The 27,771-nt window shown below is 56.4% G+C and overlaps 1 protein-coding gene across 1 annotated transcript in view; it reads left to right on the forward strand.

Annotated features, from left to right (window-relative positions):
- Nucleotides 1-7,379: 7,379 nt before the first annotated feature.
- PDE2A (phosphodiesterase 2A) overlaps nt 7,380-27,771 on the forward strand; it is a 40,298-nt gene continuing 19,906 nt past the window's right edge. The window contains exons 1-2 of the mRNA XM_057377002.1: nt 7,380-7,530; nt 25,265-25,316. Coding sequence (XP_057232985.1) covers nt 7,463-7,530; nt 25,265-25,316 — 120 coding nt within the window. The 5' untranslated portion in view covers nt 7,380-7,462. The remainder of the gene's footprint in view (nt 7,531-25,264; nt 25,317-27,771) is intronic.

Consider the following 27,771-nt stretch of genomic DNA (forward strand, 5'->3'; position numbering starts at 1 on the left):
TGCCCCTGCAGGCCGTGTCCTGAGGGTGGGACCCACCTGGGGGGATGCCCAAGGGACTGGAGGCTGGCAGTGGAGGCACGGGGGGAAGGAGGTATCCTTGCAGAGCCCCCTGGGCAGTCTGGGGAGCAGAGCTGAGCCCCCATCTGGGAGGGAGGGGTTCCTCAAGGCACTTCTGCTGCCCAAAGGAGTGCTGAGGAGTTCCCCCTTCGCCCCTGGAAGCATCATCCCTCAAGAAGCCCTGGAACATGGTGGGGAGCAGGGCTGTCATCCAGAGGACWTGCTAGCACCACCCTGGAGGGGCTGAGCCCTCTCTTTCCTGCTTACCAGCCGTGGTTTGAGGCAGGAGGTTGGGAAATATTTGGGAAGGAGCTTTTGGAGCCTTGTGCCATSTCTTGGAGATGCTGCTGCTGGGTTTGGTGGGATAATGTGCAGGAACAAGAGGGTTCCCAGGTCAGCACTCACATGGATCTCTTCTGTGACCCCGAAGGACCATCTCAAAGGCAGCCCCTCTCCATGGGACCCCCATCCCCCCTTCTGCCCCACCCATGGGCCATGACAAGGGGACACTGATTGACCCTGACCCTACTGAAGGTGCAGGGAAAATTCTTCTCATCTGCCCAGAACTGTTGGAAGGCAGGACACTGGSATACCTTCTCTTGGGAACAGACCTCCATCCTACTCTTCCTGAGTCATCAAGGCTGCCTGATTCCTGCCCTGTCCCCTGTCCCCCACCCACCCTGGGGGTATAGGAGTGTTGGGTGCAAGGAAAAGCCCCTCCACTCTTCCTATCACCTCCAAAGCAGGACCCCTGCTTCTGGGTGATGGGAATGGGGAAAAGGGGATCTGGGACTTCTGGGCTCAGTCTGCACCCCAGTGCCACCCCAGTACTGRATGCCTTCATGCCCCCATGCCGTCTTCCACAGGCAGCAACGTGAGAGCTGGGAAAGGCTCAGGTGTGGCAACAAAGATTTCCAAAACCTCGAATCTCTTTGGAATGAGGCATCAGTGGAGGGGCACAGGTCTGGGTCCTTGGTGTGGGTGAGGACTACAGGAATGGTGCCTGGACCAGTGCCATGATACCTGGTAGAACTCTGGGAGCATCCTGGGGGCATCCTTATGATTTCTGACAGTTCCCAGTACCAGGGTCTGATCCTACAGCCCTGTTTAAATTTCTGTTTCCCACTGCCTGCGTGCTGAGTGTCCCTCCCAGTTCAGCCCAGGTACGTATGTGCCACCTGGAGAATGGCACCACAGGGACATTGCTCCATTCTTTGGTCCCAGGGACACATGAGACTGTGGGAGTAGGGGAATATTTGAGGGGCAATGAAAACTGAGGTTGGAACGTGGGGACACCCCCATGATGCTCCTTCCTGTCCATGAAAACCTCGTTCCCCTGGCTCAGCCCTAGGGAAGGTCACCTGCATGATGTCCTGAGTGCGACAGAGCCGGTGGGTCCCTGTCCTCTCCCGCAGCCAGATGACAGATGTGACCAGGCAGGGGACGCTGGGAGAGGCCAGAGGGCAGGTTCAGTGACAAGTGCTGGATGGGGCCGAAGGAGCTGGTACCAGGCACCCTCCTGCTGCCCTGTCAATGCCAGGGGCTGTAGGCTGAGGRGGCTGCAGGGGGAACCTGTAGGCTGGGGAGTGCAGCTGAGACCAGCTTGTGATGGTGTGAAACAGCCCTGGAGAAGGTGGCTGACTCACATCTCTTCCCCTTCCTCCTCCCTTTCCTCTTCCCTTTTCCCTTCCCCTTTGTCTTTTCTTTCCTCTTCCTCTTCCCTCTTCCCTTTTCCCTTCCCAATCTCCCCTTCACCTTCTTTCCCCTTCACTATCCTTCCTTTTCTTCTTCTTTCCCCTTCCCTCTCAAAATCTCATTTCCAAATCCAAGGAAAGCCCTTGCCTCCTCAWGCTACCCAAGCACCTTCCCGTGTTGTTCAGAAGCTCCATCCCARCTCCCACACCTTTCCAGCCAGSAGCACCAAACCTGGATGGCTCCAGCATGGAATGGATTGGCACTGGTGACGGCATTGCCGTAGTGTGGGGTGTGGGAAGTGGTGGGAATTCTGAACCCCAACAGCCCCCAAAYAGCTCCCTGGGACCCCCATCCCCACCCCAAAAACATACCTGTTCTGACCCCATCACGGGTGAGCGATTGGACCTGTGGACACAGGGAATAATTTTCTGCATCACTGTAAATTTATCTCCTTTTTTTTTTTTTTTTTTTTTTNTTTTTTTTTTCATTGAGAACATCTTGTACCAACTTCACAATAAAAACAAGGCTCCAGGTTCTTCTGTGTGGTTTTTTCTGTTCTTTATCTGTTCCCTTGATAAATGTCAATGGAAATGGAAAAGCTTTTCTCTGTTTTGCTGTTTTCTTGCCTCCCTGAAATATTCTCAGGTTTGTGAGGGAAAATGATGGAAAAATCAGAAAGGGAAAAAAAAACCCAAAACTTGCTGAAATTGAACTTTGTCATGGATATTTCTATGTACATGGCAAGTCCAGGAGGGATTAAACAGATATGTAGATGTGGCACTTGTAGATGTATTTTAGTGGTGGGCTTGGCTGTGGTGGGGAACTGTTGGACTTCATGGTCTTTGAGGGCTTTTCCAATGATTCTGTGATTCCATGATTCAAAGTAGGAAGGTGTACCATGGCTCGGACCATCCCAGCAAGCTGGACTGGGTGTCTTCAGAGGAAGGWAGGTGTCTCCCTGCACGCACAGCAAGGGAGCTCACAGCTCTGAGCATGATGTAGAGCCTATTTGYAGGGAAAGTATTCAAGGAGCAAATTGCTCTGTATCAGCAAATACATCTCCATTAGCGCTGGAATTGGTATCCTGCACAATGCAWGCTCGAGGACAAAGCCTGGCTATTCAGAGCTCACTGAATTCAATCGTGTGGCTGAGGAGTCTCAGCAGAAAGCAAAGCAAGGCTCATTTGGTATTCACAACACAAATATCGGTGTGGGAGCACAGAGGTGGAACACTGCCTGTGCAACGCTGGCATCGCTTCATTTTCCCKGCAGTAAATAAAGACACACAGCTCATGTTGGTGCCCAGCGCARGATCTCCGGCAGCTCCAGCAAAGTGAAACAAGAGAGATTTGTAGGAGACATTGTGTCAGGACTCCTGACTGCTGTCAAGTCTCCCAGGACCCTCTCCCTGCAGCCAGGAGGTCAGGCTAAGGTGCCCCCATCGGATATACCTGCAGAAAGATTCTTGGTTGATCTCGCTGGCCATCACTGGGACCTCGCTCCTGCAAGATGGAGCAATGAAGCCCTGGTTTGACTGCTTTTCAGCAGGAGATTGGACCAGGAAAGTCCATGCTCTATAGCAACCCCTCTAGACTTGGAATATCACAGGGAGGGGATGGGGCACCACAGCCAGCATGGCCTCCACCAGGCACATTCCTTCTTCTCCCCACGAGGTGGAGGGGCTATGCAGAGATGTCTGCCCAGAGATGCCCACCCAGAAATGCCCAGCCAGCAATACTCATGCAGCAGTGCCCACCTGGAAATACCCTGTGTGCTTCCAAGCAAGAATTAGCAGGGATTTATCTGAAAAAGAACSCACCAAAATCAACCTCAAAACTGAGCATTTTTAATGAGACACACCAAAACACTCCAGGAGCAGTAGAAGTATTCCGTCAGGGTTTTTCCAGTTCTCAGCCTCTATGACACTCCTGGGGCTTCACACACTGCTGCCATTTGCAGAAGCTGCTTGGATATAGGGCTGAGTTTTCTCTTGAGGAGRAAATAGTAGAGAGAGATGTGGAGCTGAGAAAAACGTGTCTCTTAAATGCCAGGAATCACATTGGGAGAGGGGAATATGAGGTGAGATCTAGGCATCACACCAACTACATGAAAGGAGTCTCAGGGGCTTGGGAGAAGGTTGGATGGTGGGGATAGGTGTGGATGTGGCACTTGGGTCACAGTGTAGTGCAGGGCTTGGCAGTGCTGGGGGAATGATTGGGCYTGATGGTCTGAGAGGGCTTTTCCCACACAAATGCCATGGTTCCATGGTAAGAGGCAGACATGATGGTCCTTGCCTGGTATCTGGGGATGGATGGTTCCTTCTGATGGTCCTTGCACCCAAATCTGCTCTGATCTTCTCAGCTGCTTCTGCCTGGGGGCCACTGCAAGACAAAAACATCTCTTGGGAATAAGAGAGGCTGGGATAAACAACTATGGGAGCCCTTTTCTGGGAAAGAGGGAACTCCTTGTAGATGTCTTCATACCAAGATGATGGGGGTTAGAAGCTCACTGGGTGTGGGGTGGCCCCTAYATGGCACCCACCCTGCTCCCAGCATCCACCACTACCACTTAAGGGTGTAGGGACCAATTTGGCCACCAGTCACTTTGGTGGGAGAAGATGGGGTGAGCACTGGAATTGCTCCCAGTCCTCAGGGCATCCCATGGCTCCCCAMAGCAGGTTCCCTCCCCAAAGGAGTGCAGGATATGAGCTCATCCAGTTGATGAAAACCTGGATCATTAAACCCGAGAAAGGGTGGAAATAGGGATTGGATTAAAGTAAYGGTCTTTAAAATAAGCTCAAATTAGTCCTGGCTCTACTCTCAGCTCTAGGTGGAAAATCTGGGAAGTAATTGCAGTTTTCCCTTGTAGATAACAAAGGCAGAGGATCTTGTGTAATTGATACAATCCAATGCCTGTATCTGTAGACCATGGGGATATCAACCCCGGTGAATTTGACAGGAACTGATGCGATTTGAGTGCTAATCTCTTAATATCTACTGCTGCTCTGAACACYGCAGCTGGTGGATTCACGATGGAGCAGGCAATCCTCATGATGGAGCCCATTCATGGTGACTTTGAAGCACATTCCTCTCTTCTCCCCACAGGCAAATGACCCTGAAGACATGAAGGCCTGCAAAGCTAGAAGAAGCAACCAAAATMGCTSKKTTTGGTGCAAAATYTCAATACACTAAGCAAGGYTGCAGTTTCAGGTTGGTCCTGTGGWGMAGCATACRGCACAGGGAGAGTGCAGAGGGTGCAARTACCTGCAGGGGAATGCAGGGGAGCCTGCAGACCCCAGAGATGCTCCTGGGCTCACCTGGGTGGCTGTGCTGGCTCAAATCAAAGGTCCATGACTGCGTGTTGACAGTTGCCCAGAGATACCAAAGGTGAAGGAAAGACCAGGGCTAAGTCATGCACCTTTGTCAGCAGCACAGGCGGCGGGATTCAGGGCATCCCTGGCACGATCACTGACSACACCGAGCTCTGTGGTGTGGTCACCATGCTGTAGGGAAGGGATGGCATTGAGTGGGACCTRGACAGGCTGGAGAGGGGAGACTGTGACAGCCTCATGAAGTTCAACAAGGTTAAACGCAAGATCTTGCACCTGGGTTGGGGTAATCCCAAGCACAAAYRCAGGATGGGTGGAGAATGGATTGAGAGCAACCCTGGGGAAAAAGACTTGATGAAAAGCTCAGCATGCCCTGGCCATGTGCACTGACAGCCCAGATAACCCCTGTGTCCTGGCTGATCCCCAGGAGGGTGGGCAGCAGGTAAGGAAGGGATTCTTCCCCTCTGGTGAGACCCCACCTGGGGTGCTGCCTCCAGCTCTGGGCCTCCAGCATCAGAAGGGCATGGAGCTGCTGGAGGGAGTCCAGAGAAGGGCATGGARCTGCTGGAGGGAGTCCAGAGAAGGGCATGTCTGAGGACTGGAACACATCTGCTATGGACACCCCTGCTACAACTGAAAGAGTTGGGGATGTTCAGCCTAGAGAAGAGGAAGCTCCAGGGAAACATTAGAGCCCCTTCCATGGCCTAAAGGAGCTCCAAGAGACCTGGAGCTTGGACAAGGGCCTGGAATGACAARACAATGGGGAATGGCTTTAATYTGACGGTCAGCAGGGTTAGATCAGATAAYGGGCAGAAATTCTTGGCTGTGAGGGTGGTAAGACCCTGGCACAGGCTGCCCAGAAAARCAGTGGCTGCCCCRTCTCTGGAAGCATTTAGACTGGATAGGGCTTGGAGAAACCTTGTCTAGTGGAAAATGTCCCTGCCCCTGGCAKCAGAATGGAACTAGAGGAGCTTTAARTATCCCTCCCAACCCAACCATTCCATAGTTACATGATCCTGAGCCAAGACCTTCATCAGCTGGATGATCTCCTCCCAGTCTTTGCCCAGGATCTGATCCCTAGTAGCTTCCCCTTTTGTCTCTAGTGCTTGCGCTGGAAGAAGTTGAAATGTTTAAATATCTTTAAAAGTTCAGGTTGCTCTTGCTCCTTCTGTTTTTTTCTCTCCCCTTGTGCTGGATGGTGTGAGGTTTTATAGAAACCTCTGACCCAAATTCAGCGTAGGACAGATGTCCTTCCCCAAGATCCCTTCTGGGAGTGTAGCTGCCATGCACCGGCTCTTTGGCTGGAGAGCACAGGCAGCACTGGCACTGCAGCAACTTTTACCCTTCTCCAGCCACCCTCTGACAATGTCCCACCCTGCTGACAGCTCACCCTGCCGGACCCCAGCCCATGGGCCCAGGGTAGGYGATCACCAGGTTCAAGCTGGGGATCACTCATGTGGCTGGGACCTGTTTACAGGGGCTCCACTCTCTGGCAGGGCCCTGCTTGTGGGTCAGGGCTCTTCAGTGTTATCAGAATCACAGAACAGYGATTTGGAAAAGACCWCTAAGACCACTRAGTCCAACCATTCCCCCAGCACTACCAAGCCCACCACTAAAMCRTGYCTCCAARTGCCACAGTTACAYGGCTTTTAAACCSCCCCAGGCTTGACAACCATATTGGGGAAGAAATCGTTCCTTATATCCAATCTAAAYCTCCCCTGATGCAACTTGAGGCCATYTCCTCTTACGGCAAACAAAAAAACATATTGCTCAGTGCTGCTCAGTGCCCCTGGGAAAGCAACCTGCCTATGGATCGAGTAYTGCCTAGAGCAACTCAGTACCCCCGGGACAGGAACCTGTGGGACCCGCGCTGCTCGGTACCCTCGGGACAGGGACAAGTGGGAACAGAGCTGCCCAGAATTGCCGTGTGCTGCCGATGCCACCGGGGCTGTAGCGAACAGACGGGGCTTGCGGTCCCAGCAGGGCCAGAGGTGCCGGGTGGGATGTCTGTCCCCGCGGGGAGCGTGGGGAGGGCAGGGCCCGCGGGCACTCTCTAGACAAAGGCAGGCGACTCCCGGCGCGGCGCGGCGCACGGGMGAGGCCGGGCGCGGACCGGGGTGGGCGGTGGCGGGCGGCAGGTGCGGCCCCTTCAGCCCCTCCGCGGAGCGGCTCGGCCCCCGCCCAGCCCCGCGGAGCCGCAGCAGCGCCGTCAATCAGCGTCGCCCCCCCCTCCGTCCTCCCCTCCCGCACGCCTCGGCGCGCTGCATCGGGCTCGGTGACAGCAGCGAAGCTGAGCACGGCGGGAGTCTCCGCTCCCAGCCAGCACCGAGAGTCCGGCGCGGCGGCGGCGGGGCTGGAAGGGCTGCCGAAGCATGCGGAGCCATGGGCCAGGGCTGCGGACACTCCATCCTCTGCCGGAGCCAGCCGTACCAGGCGGCCACATCTGACATGTGAGTTTCCTCCCGCCGGCGCTGGGGATGGGGGACCACGCCGGGAGGGAGGGAAGTGATRCTGGGCAAAGGAGCGAAGGAGGCGTCGGGGACGCAGGAAAAAGTTCCTCCTGCATGACAGCTGTCAGGGACGGGGTGGCGGGGAAATGACAAGAGACTGCGACCCCTCCCTGTTCCCCATTTGCCACCTATGTTAGCCTAGGGCAGGTCATCACTGGTGTTTCTGTGCCAGAGAGCTGGTGTGAACAGAATCTCCCTATTTCCCCATCACCCCATGATGATTTCTTGCAAGGGTGGAAGGCTCCTGGCCCAGTGGTGGGCTGCAGGGGGTGCCCGGGTGACTTTGTGAAATTCAGGTCAGGCCTCTGAATTGTCATTTYGGCAGCTTCACGCAAGGCAGGAGAAGCCACCCCCTGCACACCCACCCGCTCACCAAATAGATTTGGGGATCCCGGTGTCACAGCATGTAGTGAGGTGGGAATGGGGCTCTGTGGGTCACGGTGGTCTCATGCTGCCGCAGACACAAGGGGCTTTGCACGAGAGCATGAGGTGACCTTGCTGAGGGATGACAGTGCTCCCTGGAAGCAGGGAAGGGTCATGCTCTGAAGCGCCCACGTGGGAAATGGGGCTGAGCTGGCTAATGGGAAGCTTGCGGTGTCTCAATTCCCATTGCCCGTGGGCTCGGCTGGGGCTGGCAGAGACCCCTGTGTCTGTGCACACGCATGTGCAGCGCTCACGAGGCTCCACAGCTGCTGGGGAGCAGGCTGTGCACGGGCGATTCACAGTACAGAGGTGCTCTGGCTCCTGGGTACCAAGAGATCTGGGGTGCTCCCAATCCCTTCTCCCCCTACTCCAGCGGGATCAGGTCCCACATTGCCAGAGAGTGAGCTGAACCACAGAAAAGAGATACATGTCTAGGGCAATGAGGAGGAAGGCTTCTCAGTGCTCGGATTCCTTTGTCTGGCAGTGCCAGCTCCACATGCTCAGGCTCTGGCCGAGCTGCCTGGCTCCACAGCTCACACCAGAACAAGGGGGCACATCACTGCACTGRGGTTTGCCCAGGAGCAGCCTCAGGTCTCCTGGAGCAGGTGCTTTAGGTGATGACAGGAGTATTGGGGTGCAGGGAAGCTGCCACCCACTCCTTCCTCAGCGCTACACATTTTCCTCCAGCATCACTGGGTTTTCACACCTTCATGAGGTGACCTTCAGATGACAACTTTATCCCGCTTCACAGAAAACACCCTCCAGCATCTACCTCTCTTGCCTGCATGCAGTGTGTGGCTCGGATCTGTCTTCTCAAGGACCCAGTAGGTGCCGATCCTCCCACGCTGCTGTGGGTGCTGGGTCTGTCTCTGCAGGCAGATCCTTCCCTCAGCTCTCCTGGCTCACTCCCTAGCGCTGTGTGTGCTTTGTTCCCTGCAGAGATCCTTCCCTGGCGCTGCCTGAACATGTGCACGTGCCCTTTTCCTTAAGCAAAACACACAAAGGTCTTGAAATGCCATGCGATCCCCATGTTCTTTCCTGCCTCTGCTGCTGTTTAAAGGCTTTTTAAAGAAATAGATGACATTAAAATTTGGTGTAGCTGGGTTGACTGTGCCCCCCAAGGTGCCTTGGGCAGGTGAGGTAGGAATGGTGAGCCCAGCTGCTTTCCCCTTTTACCCCGGATACGTCCTTCATAGATATTTGTCCCTGTTCCTGTATACTCCAGGGGATATAAAGAGGTGGAAAAGCCTCCCATGAGCTGTCAGAGGATGATGCCCTTGACCCTGCAGTGCTCCCTGGGGGCTTGCAGTGGTGAGGTTGCTGTGGTGAGGGGTGCTGCCTGCTCCCTGCCCCCGCTCCAGACCCGTGGTGTTCGATTTGGGCTGTGTGAGGTGGGGATCCAGCGCTGGCCCAGCTCTCCCACGTGCRTGGTGCATTTTTTTGCAAGAGTATGCAGGTGCAGTATTGTCCAGGTCACGTTTTAACCCATTTCCTCCTTTTCTCCTGCCGGGAAGCGTGTTTTGTTCCCGGGTGGGTGGACGCTGACCTGGTTAGCGGTGGGTGGGATGTCAGGGTGCCCGGAGCTGCTGCTGTCACAGCATCTGACAGCAGCTGGGGCTGGGGAAAAAGCCACTGAGCTCTGCAGATGGAAAGCACAGAGGAGGAGATGGTGCTCTGAGCATCCCTGCGGGAAGGACCCAGCTCAGCGGAGCCTGAGAGTGGTCAGGGCTTCCTTCGGGGCACAACACTGGTTGGGATGCAGGGGCATGAGMTGGGCTCAGCCACCCTTTGGAGACCTTGGAGCACCTGCAAAGGTGAGGGCAGGCTGCCAAACCCCYTGGAGAAGCCCCCAGACCCTTCATGGTTATTGCTGGTCCTGGGCTGCATGTGTACAGTGCCATGGAAAACACCCTCCATTGTCCCGTCGGGATAGGATGGCTCTGCTCCTCCCCAGGCACTTCCTTGCCAGGGAAAGGGGTTCAGTGGAATGAGGTTAACCTGGTCCCCCCAGAGCTGGGGTTCTTAGGTGATGTTACCAAGGTTTTTCAAAATCTCCTAACTGGCCCTCTTCAGGATCACCCACCTGCCTGGACACCCAGCCCTGGAGCCCGGTGGTGCCTGGCAGGGAAAATGGAAGGAAAGCTCCTGGCTGCRAGCTTCCTACATTCTGCATATACCAGGAGCTTCCCAATACCCTGCACCTATCCGTGGGGTGTCTCCACGGTGAGCCAGGAGTTTCCCCTATGTCATCCCGAGGCGTCTCCCCGAGCATCTTCAGCTTCAGAATAGCCAGTTGTTTGGAATTGTTGATTTTTGGGCCAGATTCTGTCTCTATTAGTGAGGACTCCCACCAAGTGTGCCCTGGCCATCATCTCCAGCAGAGCCCTGCRCATTCCCTGTGAGCTGTGCCGCTTTGGGGGCTGTGGGAGGCTGAGCATTTATCTAGGGCTGAATGAAGGATTCCCCAGGGGCAACGATGGATGCAGCAGCAATTTCTGGGAATCCCTCTTTCTTCCTGCTCCTCTCTGACCCTGGTCCTCGCTTTTGCTTTTGTCTCCTTCCTGGCTCCCACGTGGCTCAGCGGGAGCTGTGCTGTGGACAGAAATGCCGGCAGGGTCTGGAGCTGCCTGGGACTTTCTGTCTGTCCAGCTTTCTGCTGTCCTCCTTAATGGATGGACCTGTCTGGAGGGGGGAGTGAGTGGGATACAGAGCACTGGGAGATGCTTTGTCTGCTACCACGGCTCCATCTGCACAGCAGCAGCAGAAGCAGCAGCAGCAGTGGGGTCAGGCAGTGGAGGGGCTGCTGAGTGTGGGCAACAGGTAGCCTGGAGCTTGGATGCTTGGTGGGGGGGATCACAGCTGCCTTGCAGCAATGGGTGATGACAGTGAGATTTGACATTTGGGGGGTTGGAGTCTGGGTTGCRGGATGGATTGGTTTGGGTTGGAAAGMACCTTAAARCCCATCCAGTTCCAGTGTCCCTGCCATGGGTAGGAACACCTTCCACTAGACCAGRTTGTTCCCCATCCRATCTGGCCTTGTAGGTAGGTCTACACAGGTGTAGGAAGGYGCTTRGGAACGCCCTGTAGGAAGCTGTCCCCAAACCTTGTCATTCACACCACATCCTTGGGCAATGGACCAGTATTTTTGTATTTTCTATATTATATCAAATAAAACAAGGAGGGGGTTTTGGAAGTGGGGTGTGGTGCACTTCCCACTGAAAATACTAAACCCTGACTCTGTTGGCTGGGGCTGGAGCTGGGTTAGGGCTCAGCCTGAGCGCTGCGGCCATCAGAACAGTCTTGCTATGTGATTCGGCATCCCCAAAGCCCTCTGCTCTCCAGCCAGGGAGGAAAAAGCAACCAGCAGCTGCCGGTGCAGCCCTGGCACAAAGTGCTGACTTAGCCAGAAGCCTCCCCTGGCTCCCAGTTCCTTCCCAGCCCCTTCCCAGGCTTTTAGTAACTCGCATGTTTCAGCTGAGTGACTCAGAAGACACCGAGATATTTATAAGAAGCATTTGAAAGGCAGAGACTGGAGCAGATTTTCTACCCCCTTCTCTTCTCCTGAGCTGTTGCCAGCTGAATGTGGCTGTGCTTTGTTTGGCTGTGGAGTGGTGTCTGGAGGGGCACCTGTTTGTGTCCCCTGAGGTTCAGTGCTTGATGTGGGGTGAGGATGCTGAAGCATACCCCTCCTTGTTGATAGGCACACTAAATCTCACCCCATTGCAGCAGAGCCCTARTGCTACTGCCTGCGAGGGCTAAACCAGGCAGGGCTGCCAGGATTTGGGAATACAGGGATGTGCAGCCTCAGCTGGCTTGATGGTCCCCAGCCTGGCTCTGAGGCATGGAGCCCTGCCAAGCAGTGGCATCGATCAGCTGGGTGAGGATGTTGCTGCACGGTGGTGATGCTCCGGGATGTCTGTGCAGCTTCTTGGTGGTTTGGGGTTTATCCTCACTCGGGAGCTGTCCCGGGTACCTCCTGCAGTGAAGATGGCTCCTCAGCCCTATCCTCAAGCCAATAGTTTGCTCGAGCCTGGCTGGAAGGACACAAGCCGTGGTGTTGCTGTGTGTTCCCTTGCTCCCCTCTAAATGGGGTCTTTCCCTGTGTTTTTTACTGGTGTGATCACAGACGGGTGCATGGCAGCATCCTTCCTGCATAGAAAAGGCAAGTGGAAGCCTTGAAGGCTTTGAGTAAAAGATTGGGGTCAAGGAAGGTGGTGCTAGTGATGGGAAACAGTACCAGTGCCAGAGAGTCCCTAATGTGACTGAAGCAGGGTGAGGGCAATTTTCAGGAATTCGATTGTCAGATGCTCAAGGCAAGAACTTCTGCGATGGGACCTGCGGGTTCTGGGAGGAGGGTTTTGGATCCTGAGCGTGAACATCCTGAGGAGCTGCAGGATGTGGGGACCCCCTTGGTCCTTCTGCAGCACCTCAGAAGTGGAGTTTGGCTGATGAGGGACTGGGGCTGGGCCTGAGGTTAGGATTAGGGTCAGGGTCAGGGCTAAGGTTTAGGGGTGGGTCTAAGATTAGGGCTAGGGTGAGGGTCAGAGCTAAGGGCTAGGGGTAGAGCTAAGATTAGGGCTAGGGTGAGGGTCAGAGCTAGTGCTAAGGTTTGGGCTAAATTTAGGTCTGGGTTTAATGCTACAATCAAGTTTAGGGCTAGTCTTTTGGTTAGGGATAGGTTTAAGGTTAAGACTAAAGCTAAATTTAGTGTTAAATTAGATCTAGGAGTAAGGTAAAGGGCTCTAGTTAGATTAGGGTTAGAGCTAGGGTTAATTCTAGGGCTGCTGTTAGGTCTATGGCTAAGTTTAGGGCTCTGGTTAGTATTAGGGTTAGGATTAACATTAGGTTTTTGCTTATGTTTAGGTTTAAGTTTAGGTTTAGGGCTATCATTAGGCTGGGATTAGATTTAGGGCTAGAATTAGAGCTGTGCTGCAGTTTACTGTTATCTCATTTGTGTTAGAGCTGGATTTAAGGCTTAGCTTAGTGTTAGGGTTATAGTTAGATTTAGATTTAGAGCTAGGCTGGGTCTAAGTTAAGGGTTACAGCTGTGGCTAGGTGTAGGTTTCTGGTTAGGTCTACGACTAGCCTTAGGGTCAATGCTAGACTAGACTTAGTGTTGCGTCTGCCAGGACAAAGGCGTGTGGTGTCCCCCATGCTCCCTTAGAATGTGCTCCATTTTCCCCRTCAGCACAGCCTTGTGGCCTTCCCATCCACGATTTTCCCCCTTCAGCTGAGCCAGAGCCTGTCTCAGACCTGTTATGCCTTTGGTTTTGTCTCCCACATGTCCTGGCCTCACTGGGGAGTGGGGTAGATGCTGAGTCAGCAACACAGCTCGATGAAACCCCCAAAACTGGAGTGTTTTGCTAAAGCTCAGGTGAGGAAAAACAGTCCTGGGTGTGGACAAAACAGGTTTTATGGCATGAGAAGTGTCCATGTGGAAACACCAGCCAAAGTGCTGATGGCCAAGCATTCCCCAGTACCAGCCCAAGGGGCCATGGTGCCTTTTGGGTGCTGGTTTCCTTTGGGCAGACCYGAGACCTGCAGGTGGGTGCAGCAGCAGGAAAACGAGTTGGTGACGGTGGGAGCTGGGCATATTGAGCCCTGTGACGCTTAGCAAGAGCTTGAGGGGGGCTGCTCTTGGGTCTGGCTGTCCCCAGGGAAATTATGTTCCTGGGAATGGCYGTGGGTCCCTGTCAGGCTCCTGTCTCTGATCCTGCACCTACCAGATCAGCAGGACACGCCCGGACTGCCTGGGGTGGGATTTTCCCTGTGTTGTGCCAGGCTGTGGACTGGGGGCAGAGGCACCAGTGCCAGTGGCTCCCCATAGTTTGGGAACCCAGGGATCAGGGTAATGCCAGAGACACGGCTTTGGGGCCCGCCATGTCCAKCTGTGATTATCCCCCTCTCTTCAAGATGAAGCAGCCAGGCCCACTGTGCTGCTCCCGTGGGAATTGCAGGGATGGAAAGGAGGWCTCATCCCCCACGAATAGCGTGGGAGCTGGCTCCTGAGGCGTGTGGGTGTGCTGTTTTGGTGAAGATGGAGGGTTGTGCGAAGGTGGGGGTTTGGCACTGCTGGAGAAACCCCTCTCCCCCGCCGTGCGGGCAGGGACAGGGACAGCAGGTCCGTGGGCTGGCGAGAAGTGCAGAGTCAGGCACGCTGTGCATTGCCACGCACAAAGCCTGGAGGGAGCTCCGTGTGCCAGCCGAGCGTGCAGAGAGCTCAAGTGTGGGCAGGGGGACCCCATTTATGCCCCCCAGTCCCTTTCCTCCTGCAACCCCAAATCTGCAGRCACAGCAGAGAGCCACTGGGCTCCCAGGAGGGACCATTGTGACACTCTGGGAGCCCTCTTTCTGTCCTTACCTGTGCCACTCAGGTGGATCCCAGCTCCTGAACCAGCCCTGTCATGGGGACTGTGACACAGSGAAGAGGACAATGCTGGGGACTCTYGTCRGGTGGCACCTGGCTGCCAGCCCTCCCCCAGTGCTCTGTCCAGGCACAGTGTGGCAGGGAAGCTGGAGCCAGCAGTTCAACCACAGAAAAGCYATTAATTACTGGAAAGCGCGATCGAGGATTAAAAGCCTAACGTGCTCCGGCACTGGTCCCAGTACCAGTGGGATCTTGGCTGTGCCAGGGACCATCTCAGGGGAGGCTTAGTTTGGATATTAGGGAGAATTCCTTCCTGGAAAGGCTGCAGCACARGCTGCCCYRGACAGCTGGAATCCYCAGGGATTTAAAAGCTGTGTGGGTGTGGCACCTGGGAACATGGGTTAGTGGTGGCCTTGGCACCACTTGGCAAGTTGCACTTGATGGTCTCAGGGCTTTTCCCACCTCAACAATTCTGTTTCCATGATTCCAYGTGCCTGTCCCAGGGCTGAGCTGCATCCCTGTGCTGGTTCCATCTCCCCCCAGTTCCCACACCAGCCCCCCTAGCAGCAGCTCCCACTGCCAATCCCATCCCCAGTTGCCCTCTCTCCTCAGGGAAAGCTGAGGCTTCAGAAGTTAAAAACTCAACTCAGCTCTGAGAATTCAGCAGGGTTGAAAGTGTGAGACAGATCAGCTCTCACCCTGCTGAGTCTCCAAGGCATGAGTGGCTTTGAGTTGTGTCCTCTCCCGTCCCTCCAGAAATGGTCCCCACTCCCTGCACTAACTCTGGCTCAGGGGAATATTTGGGAAGAGGTCTTGGCCCAGGGATTGGCTCCCACTTGTGCCATGTTCACAGATGGAGGATCCAATGAGAAATCTGTGGTGTTGCTTGGGAGAGGATCCCTGATCCTGGAGTGTGTGGTTCCAGGGAAGCATGGGGCATGGAAAGCAGAGGCAGGATGCTGGGTCCTGCTCTTTTTCCAGTATTTGTGAGGGACAAAAATGCAGGAAAGGAAAAATACAGCAAAGACTAGATGACGAACACATGCTGAACTACCATTAATGGCAGCTTTTTTTTCCCCTCTAGTTATCAACTAAATGGAGTAATTGAAAGATGAGTTGGCAGCATCTGTAGTGCTGCATTTAYCCAAGGACAATTCCCCAGGGATTCAGGGTAACAGTGTATTTTCTCTCTCGTCTTGCTATGCTCCTGCCGAGTTTGGCTCCCTCGGAGTGCTGGTGGCTTTGCTTGGAGGTCCCTGTGGTGGTGGGATTTGCAGGCACGGCATGCAGCRGGGATGGAGATCTGCAGGACTGCCATGCAATGGGGACAGGGATTTGCAGCCTTGCAGGACTGCCAGGCTTTCCAGCCCTGTCACTGAGGCCAGTGCATTCCTGGGCTCCAGGCAGCCCCGAGGATTTGCAGAGATGCTSTGGAGTGGAGATGGGGATTTGCAGGGATGCTGTGAAACAGGAATGGGATTTACTGAAATGCCATACAATGGGGATTTGCAGGGCTGCCATGCAATGTGGACMGGGATTTGGAGCCTTGCAGAGCTGCCAAGCTTTCCAGCCCCATTTCCAGCTGCATTCCTGTGGCTCCGGGCAGCCCTGGGAGGTTCCAGCCTGGCAGTGGAAGCAGCTGCCTGCATAGGACCTGATGCTCCAGGGCTGGGAGCACCCGGAGCAGTGTGTTTGCCAAGCAAACAGGGCTCAGCCTTCTGCAGCCGGATCAACAGCCTCCACACATTTGCTCAGCAAATAAATCCCACCCGGCAAAGCTTTGGTGCCACCGGTCCCCTTTCCACCATGCCCCTGCCAGCTGCTCTGTCACTGCCCAGCATCCTGCAACACCTGCCCATTATTGTGCAGGTCTGGAATTACCCYGGGCTCCTGATGGCTCCAAATTAAACACGGCAGCTCAGCAGCCATCCCTGCCTGTCCTGCCCATCCATGGAAGGGTGATGCTTAACCTTGTGTGCCCATGCTGGGGTCTGTCCTGTGGATGTGAGGGTGGAAYCCTTTGGCTCCARTGGAATATTTTGGCTCTGGACCRAGCAATTGCAGGAAACAGGAAATTTTCTGTCACTGCTGGAGGCTCGGGAAGATGAAAACTGCATTGGCAGGTGTTGGCCTGGGAGGGTGGCTGCTCTGCTGATRGAGGGAAGGTGTCTGGGTGTGTGGGGATCCTGGAGCACCCTGTCCGTGCCAGAGCACCATGCCCTGCCCTTGCTGCTTCCCTTKCTCCAGGCTCTCCTGTGCCCCTCGTTCCCCAGACCATGTTCCCCTGGGGACCTTATCACCCCACAACACACTGCCCACAACGAGGGGTCTGTTGAGGTGGGGACAGATGCCACCYTCCCCCTTCTCTTTATCTGGAGACTGTAGGATGTCATCCCAGCCATTTCATGGGCTGGTTGGCTGCTGCTCCAGCTGTCATCTTTCTCTGCTTCCCATTTATTTTCCCCTCACTGAAACACTCTTGAGACCCTACTGCCTGCAGAACTAGGACACCCCCTTTACCCAGGTGCTGGTGTCCACCTCAGGGACCCATTTTCTTCCTGTTCCCTCATCTCTGAGGTGCTGGAGCATATCCTTCCTTTTCCCTTCACTCCCAGAGCAGCAGGACTGTGGCTTGGTCAGAATGTGACTGTGGGTACCGAGCACCCCATCTTGCTGTGCTGTTCCCAGCAGAGCAGACACGTATTGGGGTCACCCCCATCACCCCATGGGGATGCTGCTGCTTGCCCTGCTGCAGAGCTCTGTGGCACCAGGGCCAAGCCACCCTCCAGCCTTGCAGCTCCTCCAAAGTCACCAGCCACTCGTGCACTTATAGGCCACTAAGTGCTGTAATTACAGATATGCTTTAATTAACATAATTGCGTTTCTACACAAATAAAACATTTGGCGCAGTTAATTCCAAGGCTGCAGCTCCAAACACAAGGCTTCCTGGCCCTGCCGTGGAGGTGGCAGGGGGGCTGGCAGAGGGTGGGGTTCTCACCTCCCTGCCAGAAGATTGTCCCAGTTCCAGCCGGGGCCAGAGCTGGAGCCCCCCATTCCCCACTGGAGTGCCCTGCCCTGGTTTGGGACAGCTGTGCTGGCAGACACTGGGATTGTTGGGATACAGCACTGCCTTCGTTGGGATGCCTCACTGGGATTGCTAAAACATAGATCAGGGCTTGCTGGGCTGCAGCACTGGGTTTGCTGGGACACGGCTGGAGCCCCGCACTCACCGTGGCTGGGCAATGGACCCTCCCTCTGAGCTGCCCCTGGGGTGCTCTACCCTCCTGGTACCCAGAGATCCCTCACCTCCTATTCCCTTCTTAGCTGACCCTAGTGCCCACCACGCTCTTGGGAGTCTTTGGATGAAGGCTGGAGCAGGTTGCAGCGTCCYAATCCATTGTTAGGAAGATGGCAGGAAGAACTGGGAAAATGGCTGGCATTCATGTGCTAAATGCCCTTTTCATTTTAAAAAAACAGAAGAAAAGGGGGAAAAAATTCAATTTTTCTCCAGCTGAAAATGAAAGTGATTATGTAACGAGCAATAAATTACGGAAAGGAATGAGTCATTGGAGCAAATCCCAAGAAAGGCACAGTATTTTTAGCTCTAACACCCTGTGCTGTACCATGCATTAACCCTTGCAGGACTTGGCCCCTCCATGTCAACCTGCTCCCAGGGTGACCCCCCCAGAGGCAACACATTGGTGTCTCTGAGGATTTTGTCCCTGTGACATTCCCAWGGGAAGGTGGAAATTATGTAAACTGTGGGTCCCTCATCCCATGGCCCTCCTTTGTGTGGGATGCTTATGGGTGGTCCAGGGAATACTGCACACCCCAGATGCGTGCCCCCATCCTGGGCTAAGCCCCTGCTTCACTTCCCATCTGCTCATTCCCACTGGGATAATTAATCCTGATCCCTTCCCGAGACCCTGGGCACCACTGTTGTTTACTTGCCAAAGAGCCTGAAGAATTAATTTGGAAATAAAAGCGAGGAACAAATTAATTGGAAGAGAACTAGCGAGGGAGCGAGTGAGCAATCCTGTTTTAATCCAGGTTAAATTGGGGAGTGATTGCTTTGTTAACAGAAGAGATGACAAGGGAGAATTGGAGCAGGCAGGTGCCAGGCGAAACAGTGGCAGCAAACATCCAGGTGTCAAGGGATGCCCGTGGGGAGCTGTCCTGAGGGAGGAGAAAAATCCTGGGGACACCAGTGGGAAGCTGGAAGAGCAATCTAGAAGAGAGGCTCAGAGCATCCTGGGGTCAGGGATCRGCACTCAGAACATCCTCAGGGTCCCAGAGCTTGGACCACTCCTAGGAAGAGGGCTCAGAACGTTCTTGGAATTGAGGCATGGAGCACCCCTGGGATTTGGACTTGGAGCATCCCTGGAGTCAGGATTTGGAACATCYCTTAATTAAGTGACATTATCATTCATGCCTGCTTTTGAGAACCCTGTGGAATCAGGTACCAGTGCAGGGACAGGGACCCTAATCCTTGTGTGCCGTATTTTTTTGGGGTCTCCAAGCTGGTGGAAACCAAGCCTGCTTTTCTSTCCCTGAGCAGATCCCTGGGTTCTCATGGTGGCTCCTCACTCCATTGTCAGCTGGCAGCAACCCCACCCCTAAACACGGGGCCAAGGAGGGCAAGTGGGAGCTTGGTGGCCAAGTCCTCATGTTCTGCAGCTGGAGTAGGGTCACCTCAGAGCAACAGCCAGGGCCAGTGGATGTCATGTCCTCCTCTTTTATTTAATCTGACAATAAATTCCTGTCCTCCATATGYTTGGGCGGGGCTGGGATCTTCCTTATTGCTGCTGGGCCACCTGGAGCAGTGGCATGGCACTGCATGTCCAGGGGCTGCTGTACCCCGCAGGCACTGCTGTGCCTCCTCCTGCYGCAATGCTCTCACTCTGGCACGTGCTTTCCCCAAAATCCATGTGTCCCTCCAGACACATCCTATCCCTCCAGGCAACCCCTGTCCTTATGGACACGTGCCATCCCTTGTCAAACGTGCTGTCCCTCTGTGCACATGCTGTCCTTTGAGGCACCTGCTCTCCMTCACGACACATGCTGTCTGCAGGTGTGTGGTGTCCTTTCAGGCTCAGGGCATCCCCCTGATGTACCCTGTCTCCAGGGATTTCACCTGTACCTCTGGACACATGCTGGTCCCATGAATRTGGACTGTCCCTACGGATATGTGCTGTCACCCTGGATGCAGGTTGTCCCTCTGGACACACGCTGTCCCTCTGGGTTCAGGCTGTCCCCATGGACACACGCTGTCCTCCTGGATTCAGGCTGTTTCCATGGACACCCTTGTCCCTGTGGATTCATGCTGTCCCCGTGCATACACACAGTCCTGATGGATACATGCTGTTCCTTTGGATATACACTGTCCCTTTGGGCACACGCTGTCCCCATGGACACACGCTCTCCCCGTGGACACACTCTGTTCCCATGGATGCATGTTCTCCCCATGGACACACACTGTTCCCTTGGGTACATGTTGTGCCTCTGTGTTCAGTTTGTCCCCRTGGACGCACACTGTCACCCCGCTGGACACATTCTTTCACCATGGCACATGGTGACCCCCTGGATGCAGACTGTCCCCATGGGTGTCCCCTCTCCTTCACCTCTCTGAGGGTGCAGCTGGGGTGTGCTTTGTCCCTGCCCATGCAGGACACTCTCATGGGCTGTGTGGTCCAGAGGATGAGAGCCCACTGGGCAGGCTGAAGATGCTGGTGGCCACCATGGCCAGAGCTKGTCCATGAGGACTGTCTGAGCCAGCTGGGAAAGCAGCCAAAGAATGGGGAGAGAGGTGTGGAAACAGAGCCCAGACCCATCTCCCAACCACCCTAGTGGGACCAGCAGGGCTCTGCATCACATTCATGCTCCTAATTAGCCCTGTGGGGTGTGCAGGCTGCTGGTGGCCCCCAGCCCCTGCCGTGCTCTGAACTGTCTCCACAGAGACCCTCTGAGAGCTCCGTCACTTTTCCATCAGCAGCATCACCTGATCAGCTGCACCCTTCCTTATCCCTTTGTCATCCCTCCACACAATCTGCTCAGTTGGACAGAACCCACAATGAGCATCAAGTCCAWCTTCTGGCCCTGTGCAGCACCCTCCCCAGGAGTCACACCATGTACCCAAAAGTACTGTCCAAATACTGCTTGAGCTGTCAGGCTGATGCTGTGACCATTGCCCTGGGGAGCTGTTCCAGGGTCTGACCACCCTCTGGGGGAAGAACCTTTTCCTRATATCCAACCTAAACCACCTCTGACACAACTTCTGACCATTCCCTCGGGTCCTGTCCCTGGTCACCGCAGAGCAGAGATCAGTGCCTGCCCCTCTTCCCCTCATGAGGAAGTTGTAACTGCAGGGAGGTCTCCTCAGTCTCCTCCTGGCTGAACAGACCAAGTGCCCTCATTCTCTCCTCACATGGCTTCATCTCAAGGCCCTTCACCATCTCTAATGGCTTAATGTCTTTTTTATTTCCTGATGCCCAAAGCTGCCCCCAGCCCTCGAGGTGAGGCCGCCCCAGTGCAGAGCAGAGTGGGACAATCCCCCCCCTCTGCCAGCTGACAGTGCTGTGCCTCATGCTCGCCCAGGACAGGGGTGTGACTCATGGAACTCATGCTCAACTTACCTTCAACCAGCACCCACAGGTCCTTTCCATGACACTGCTTTCCAGCATCTCWTTCCAGRGTACATACATCAGGGTTGCCCCATCCCAGGTGCAGAATCCTTGTTGAATTTCACACACTTGGTGATTGTCCAACTCTCCAATTTGTCAACAGCTCCCCCAGTTTTTTATTGTCTGTGAACTTGCTTAGCCTGAACTTCCAGTCCTGTGTCCAAGTYATTCACAAAGATATTGAAGAGCACAGGACTTCCTCATCTCTTTGTTATCCTGCTTGGAATCCAATGATAGCTCAGGCCCCAGASCTGATTCAACCAGATCCCTGCAGTTGGCACCCCTGGGGGCCATCCCTGGTTGCCAGGGCACCCCCATCCCTGCTCAGTCTGAGATCACTCTGGGCTGTAGCTCCTGTGGTGGATCCACCTGGATCCTGGATCCCACCCTGCTGGGGTGCTGGATGTTCCTGGGGGTGACAGTGGTGCACACACACACACACACACACACACACACACACACACACACACACGTGACAGTGGTGCACACACACACACATGCTCACCTATCAACAGCTGCAAGCACAGATCTTCCTTGCTTCCACACATTCCCAACTCTCCTGCTGCTCCCAGCAGGTCTGTGCTGTGATTCCACCCAGTGCCATGGAGCCTTCCAGCACYCCCAGCATTGTGCCTGGCATCGCTGCACCTGCAGCATTGTGCTGCAGCATTCCCCATCCCACAGCATTCCCTGCCCTGCAGCATTCCCTGCCCCACTCGGGCRCTGCAGCTGCATCCCATGTGAGATTTATCCATGGGGAAACCACGGAGCAGTAAATGGGATATTGATCAGGCACCATTGTGAGGATTAGTGCCGAGCGGAAGAGCAGATGGATTGATTTCTGATGGGATTTAGAGCTGTCAGTGTACCTTGGATTAGCAGCTCCAGAGTAACAACACCCCAATTMATTCGTGGATCCAGCAGCTCCATGTGGCCATGTCCCCCAAGCTCAGCAGATCCGAGTCACCTCTGTTCCATGGGCAGGACCCCAGCCCCATTGCCACCCGCATTGGCCACTGTGTGTCCCCTCCTTCCCAGGAGGACAGGGATGCTCCAGAGGGTGGCACAGYCCTGTGCCTCCCCAGAGCCAGGATCCAGCCCTGGGTCCATCCCAGTGCCACAGTTTAATGGAGCAYTGCTGATCCTCCATGACTTACAGCAGTGCTCGTGCAGCTGGGARCCAGCAGCCATGCTGCCCTTTTGTCCCACTCTCCTCTCATCCCAGTGCTCCCAGTTTATTCAGCATCCCTACAGATGCTGCTCTGGGAGCAAGCTGCTGTAGTTGCTAGGGGTGGGGAGAAATGGGATTTCAGGTTTACACAGGGTGTGAAAGCCCATCTTGGTGTCTTAAGCTCCCAAAATCCTTCAGCTTTGGGAGTTTGATACCATTTGCTGGCARCACCTCCCAAGGAATAGCTGGAGTGGGGTTTATCTCAGTGTCTTTGGTGTGGAATATTCCATCGCCATGGGGTAAGGGTTAATATTTACTTGCCTACATGAACTTTGCTCCCGTTGATGCCATCAGACACCCTCCAGCTTGGATGCGGGGGTGGCTGCTCCCCAAGTTCTCAGGAAGAGACAGGACGAACAGCGCCAATTGATCCACCCCAGACTGGGAACAAGATGAGACTACAGAGTGGATGGAAATGTGGGAAGMCCACCTGGGAAGCCCACACTGCTGCCTCTCCTCCGCACCTACAATGAGTCCCCAGCAGCTCCAGGGCTGCGTTCTGAGGCTGTATGTGTCCATCTGACTGCTGTGATATTCCCATCCAAGGGATGCCGTTCCTGAGGCATACAGAGGAGCCAGGGAGCCGCTCTTAATTACCCCATGATCATTAATAAGTTGGTCGCAAGATGAGCAATGACGCATGAATGCAACGGCGCTGCTGCAGCACGAATCCCTGCACCTTTGTGTCCCTGCACCCAGGTGCCCCTGTGTCCCTGCACTGCCATGTTGCTCTGTCTCTGCTCCTGTGTCCCTCCACCCCCATGTCCCTTGTCCCCGTGTCCCATTGCCCTGTGTCTCACTCTCTGTCTCCAGACCTTTGTGCCTGTATCCCGGTGTCCCACCCCCTGCCCCCAGGCACCCCTGGGTGAGCAGTTAGGGACAGGTATGCGGGGACAGCTCCGTGCTGTGTCCTTGTGCCCAGCAGTGGCTGCGTTCCCTGGGCAACTGTGCTGGCTGTGACCTGCTCCGTGGGTGGCTCTGGTGACAGGGATGTGCCAGGTTCAGCGTGGATCCTGCCAGAACCCAGCTCCTCAGGGTGTTCCCACTGCCAGCCCCACAAGGAATCCGCTATTCCCACCGGGCATCTGMTTTATTCATGAAGTCCTGGACCCACATCCGTGCCATCAGAACATGTCCAGGCTGGGGTGACACTTGGTCCCTGCAGCAGGGTGTCCCCATAGCTGGGGATTCCATGCCTCGATCTTGGGAGATCTGGAGGCTCTGGTGATGTCCTGGTCAGGATGATGGGCACCGTGAGACGCTGCCCTGGGGGGGCTGCTTCGGGTTGAGGTGATCCTGTGCCACCCTCGGCACTGCGGCGCGGTGCCCAGGATCAGCCACCCGGGGCCCCCCCTCGGTGGCTCTGGCCACTAGGTGGCCCCGCGGCTCCATTGGCCACCCTGACCGTCCTCCGGGACCCCTGGCCCGGCATCCCGGGGGTCGGGGTGCAGGGACCGACATGGGGGTGCAGCGTGCAAGGTGTCCCTAAACCCTCCCTTGGCATTTCCTTGTCGCGCCCTGTCCTAACGAGGGTTGCGAGGCGATGCGAGAAAGCACAGCCCTTATGAGCCACCATCCAAACCCCAGACACCCTGGGGATAGGGACACGGGCATACAGTAGTACCTGGGTACAGGGAAGTGGGACACAGGACTGCAGGGACACGGGGACATGGAGAGGCAAGGATATAGGGATGCAGACACACGACCGTGCCTGGGGACAGGGGAGTCCCAGGATGTGGAGGTAGAGCGGGCCATACTCCCCCAGACCAGAAGAGGGATGRAGATTGTCGCGCTGCCGGTGTCCCTCTCACCGTGTGGCATGCGGCCATCSTGTGACGGCTGAGATCGACGATCCTCCATGTGGATTCCCTGGGGCCGTTGGGGTAGGGGCAGCATCCCGAAATGCTGGTACTTGTCTCTGGGACAGGGTGGGAGACGTGACGGGGAGAAGGGGTTGGGGGCAGGGGGAGGTGTCACTCCTCACTGAAGGCAATAAGGGCTATATAGAAGGATGTGGGCGAAGAGACCCCATGAGGGGTCCCCAAGATGGGGATCCCTCCCTATCCAAGAGAGGGATGCTGGGTAAGTATCCCACTTCAGTATCCCACGGGCTGGGGGGCAAGGAAGAATTTCTGCACTGAGCCCTGCATCAGAGTTACCCCAGGGCACAGGATGGGGTGAGATTTCGGCCCCCCCCCCGTCAGGGAGGATGAAGGGAATACCGTCCCAATCCAAACGTGAGGGGCAGACTTCACGGGGGCAGGGGTCACTTTATCTGGAGACTGCAYGGGGCGGGGGAGCGGACTGGGAGGTGAAACCTGCCCCAGAAGGGAGAAGAGGCAGGGGGGCAACTCCTGGCCCGATTCCCACGAGGGTGGGGTTTAAAAAGGAGGGGGATTGATGCCCCTCAGGTGCCAGACCCGTGAGGGCGCAGCCGATACCTGCCCCATAGGCGAGCATTGCCAGCCCCGAGCTCCAGAGCGGGGCCACCCAAAACTGGGGAGCGATGCCCTGATCCCCTCCTCACATGTGCCCCACCCCATGTTTACCCTTCACCACTCCACACTGGGACTCCCACCCCGACCMCCTCCCCAAACCGGGGACTGATAACCCGCCCCACTTCCCACATCTGTACCACCCTCTCGACCCCGCACACCGGGGACCCCCACCCCACACTGGAGAATAATACCCGATCCCCTCTCCATTCCACACCATCGCGCCCATCGTCGCCTTTCAGAACCCCGAGGAGCCCCTGCCCCGCATAGCAGGTGCGGGGCGTGTCGTGACGGGGCGTGTCGTGACGGGGCGTGTCGTGACGGGGGCGTGCCCGCCGCCCGCGGGCGATGCGGGGGTGAGCGGGACCGGGATGGTGCCGGGGTGGTGCCGGGGTGGTGCCGGGGTGGTACCGGGTTGGTGCCGGGGTGGTGCCGCGATGGTGCCGCGGCTCCTCATCGCGCTCCTTCGCTTTTTCAGCCGCGGGTTCCTGCGGGCAGGGGACGCCGCGCCCGGCCCCGAGGCGCTACAGGTAGGGACGTCGGGGTCTTCCGCACCCCCTCCCACTCGGGATCCTTCTCAACCGGGATTTCCATCCCCAATCGCGTCCCCTCCCATTCGGGACCCCTATCCCAACTATCTCCCGTTCTACCTGGGGCACTCAACCCCTCCACCCCTCCCCCCCGAAAATCCCGACTCGCCTTCGCTCCTACCCGGGACCCCCGTCCCACGTCCCCTGACACACGGGACACCCGATTCACCTGCCCTGCTACTGGAGACCCCACCCCAAGTACCTCTCCTACCACCCGGGATCGCCAACCCTCCTCNCCACGACATGCGACCCCCTCCTCTCCCACCCGGGACCCCCATTCCCACGTCCTCCCTTCCCACTCGGTCCCGAGGGTGGTGGGGTTCCCCGTGTTTATGCTGTGGGGCGGGGTTGGGAGCCGGGGCTCCYGACTCGCCGTGCTCGGTGCGACGGGACCCGGGGTTGCTGGATCCCCATCCCTTCCCGCACCAGGAGCCGAGGGGGCTTTCCCGAGCAGGTTTGCACCCTCTTGTATCCCCCTTTCCGATGGGGGGCTCTGAACCCCACGGGGAGAGCCCAACAGGGAAACTGAGACTCGAATGGGGCTGCCGGCGTGGGGGACGACGGTGCCGTTTTGTGGTCCCCCCGAGGACCCGAGGCTTGGGACACCCTGGGCTCCGCGTAGGAGAGAGGCGGCGGGTTGGGGTGGTGCGGATCCCGGCGGGATCCCGGGAGGAAATGGGCTGGACCGGGGGGGGGGCGGGCAGCCCGGTCCCGGGGGGACCCCCACGCCCTCCTGCAGCCGCGCCAGGAGCCGAGCCACGCCATGGGGACTCTCCAGGACACTGTGAGCCACCCCGGGGAGAGGGGTACCCAGGGGATCCCGGGGGATCGGTGGCCTCGGGCTGGGGGTCCCTGGTGTCCTGGGGCGTTTGGGGGTGCGATGTGCTTGGGAGTGCCTGGGGGTTCCGTTTGTCTGGGGGGGGTTGGAGTCCCCCCTTCCCTATGTCCCCTTGCCCCGCTGGCAGTGGGAGCCCCAAAAGCTCGGCTGCCGATTCCATCCTGTGGCCAGACCTCGGGGTGGGTGTGCTGGGAATGAGGGAGCCACTGCAGCACCCCCAGCGGGACCAGCTCTGAGCCCCCCACCTTCCTTGCACCAGCTGCACATTTTGGGCAGATGGAGGCTGCATTCCAGTATGTGGGTGGGAAAACACTTGGTCGTTCGTGCTCCTGCGCCTTMGAGCACACCCAAATTAGGGGAGGGGGTGACTTGGGGGGCGTTCTTTCCCTCTTGTGATTGTCTGCGTGGATGGATCCCTGACCTGTGTGCCGATGGTTTTGGGTGTGAGAMCTGTGGCCCCTGGGGATACAGGTGCCTGGGGGGCTTGGGGGGCTGCAGGGGGCTGCGGGTGCAAGACAGGGTGCAAGACAGGAGCGAGGACCCGGAGATTCAAGCTGGGAAATGAAGGGAAGGAAACGCTCTCCGGGAAATTGCCGAAAGCTGCTGACGGAGAGAAAGGAGCTGAGCAGGGCCAGTGTGCCCCGGGCGGGGGGGAAATGAGCCCCCCCTCCCCCTCCGGATGGGAAGGTGGCGGCTTGAGGACATTAGAACCGTCACCCGGCATGGGGGTGGGATGTGAGGCTCGTCACCGGCCAGTGCAGTGCTGTGGGGGTCCCTGTGATCCCTCTCGGAYCCAGCCCCCCAGAACCCAGCCTAGGAGAGTGCTGACAGCCGGGCAGGCTCTGAACCTCCCTGCTCCCAAGGARATCTGAGGGTGTGGAGGGAAGGGACCCACAACTCCCAGCCTGGGGGGTATAAAATCCACCCATATATGGGGTGGTGGTGGGCAGACTGGTTTTAAGCCAAACCACCAGTCTGGTSTGGGGGCTGCTGGGGTGGCACCAAGGAGGAGAGTGGTTGGGTCACATGGTGGGGCAGAGCTGGAGCCCCAGCCATCCCTGGCATGTGACACTACAGTGGCAATGGCATGTGACCCGGGAWGTGCGAGGGGTAAGTGGTGAGGATGGATCCTGCCCCTTCTCCAGCACATCCCAGCCCAGGGTGGGTGAGGAACAGCTCATCGCCCACAAAATACCACAGAACCCCTGTYCCCATTGTTGTCCTGGGTGCTGACTGCATCTGGAACTCCCATTTCCTATCCTAGGGGGGGCATATGGTGGGTATTTAGGACTTAGGGCATTATTAGCTCTCAACACCCTGTAGCAGGGTGAGGCTAAGAATGTCTGTTCCTCCTCTCTTTCTCTGCCACCAGCTCCAATGCAATTATCCACAGACTGGATCATGAATCAAGCCCTAATTGATACATGTTCACAGCCTGGAGAAGCAGGAGGGGTTGGGGGGGGCCCTGCTGTYCCCAGGGGTTGGGAGGGAGCCCGATGCCCCCGGTGGCTGTGGGGAACTACATTAGGGCACCTTTACTGACCTGCCATGGATCAG

This window comes from Malurus melanocephalus, unplaced genomic scaffold (assembly GCF_030028575.1).
Source record: "Malurus melanocephalus ecotype Western Australia unplaced genomic scaffold, MMel_1.1 scaffold_298, whole genome shotgun sequence".
Classification (NCBI taxonomy): Eukaryota; Metazoa; Chordata; class Aves; order Passeriformes; family Maluridae; genus Malurus; species Malurus melanocephalus.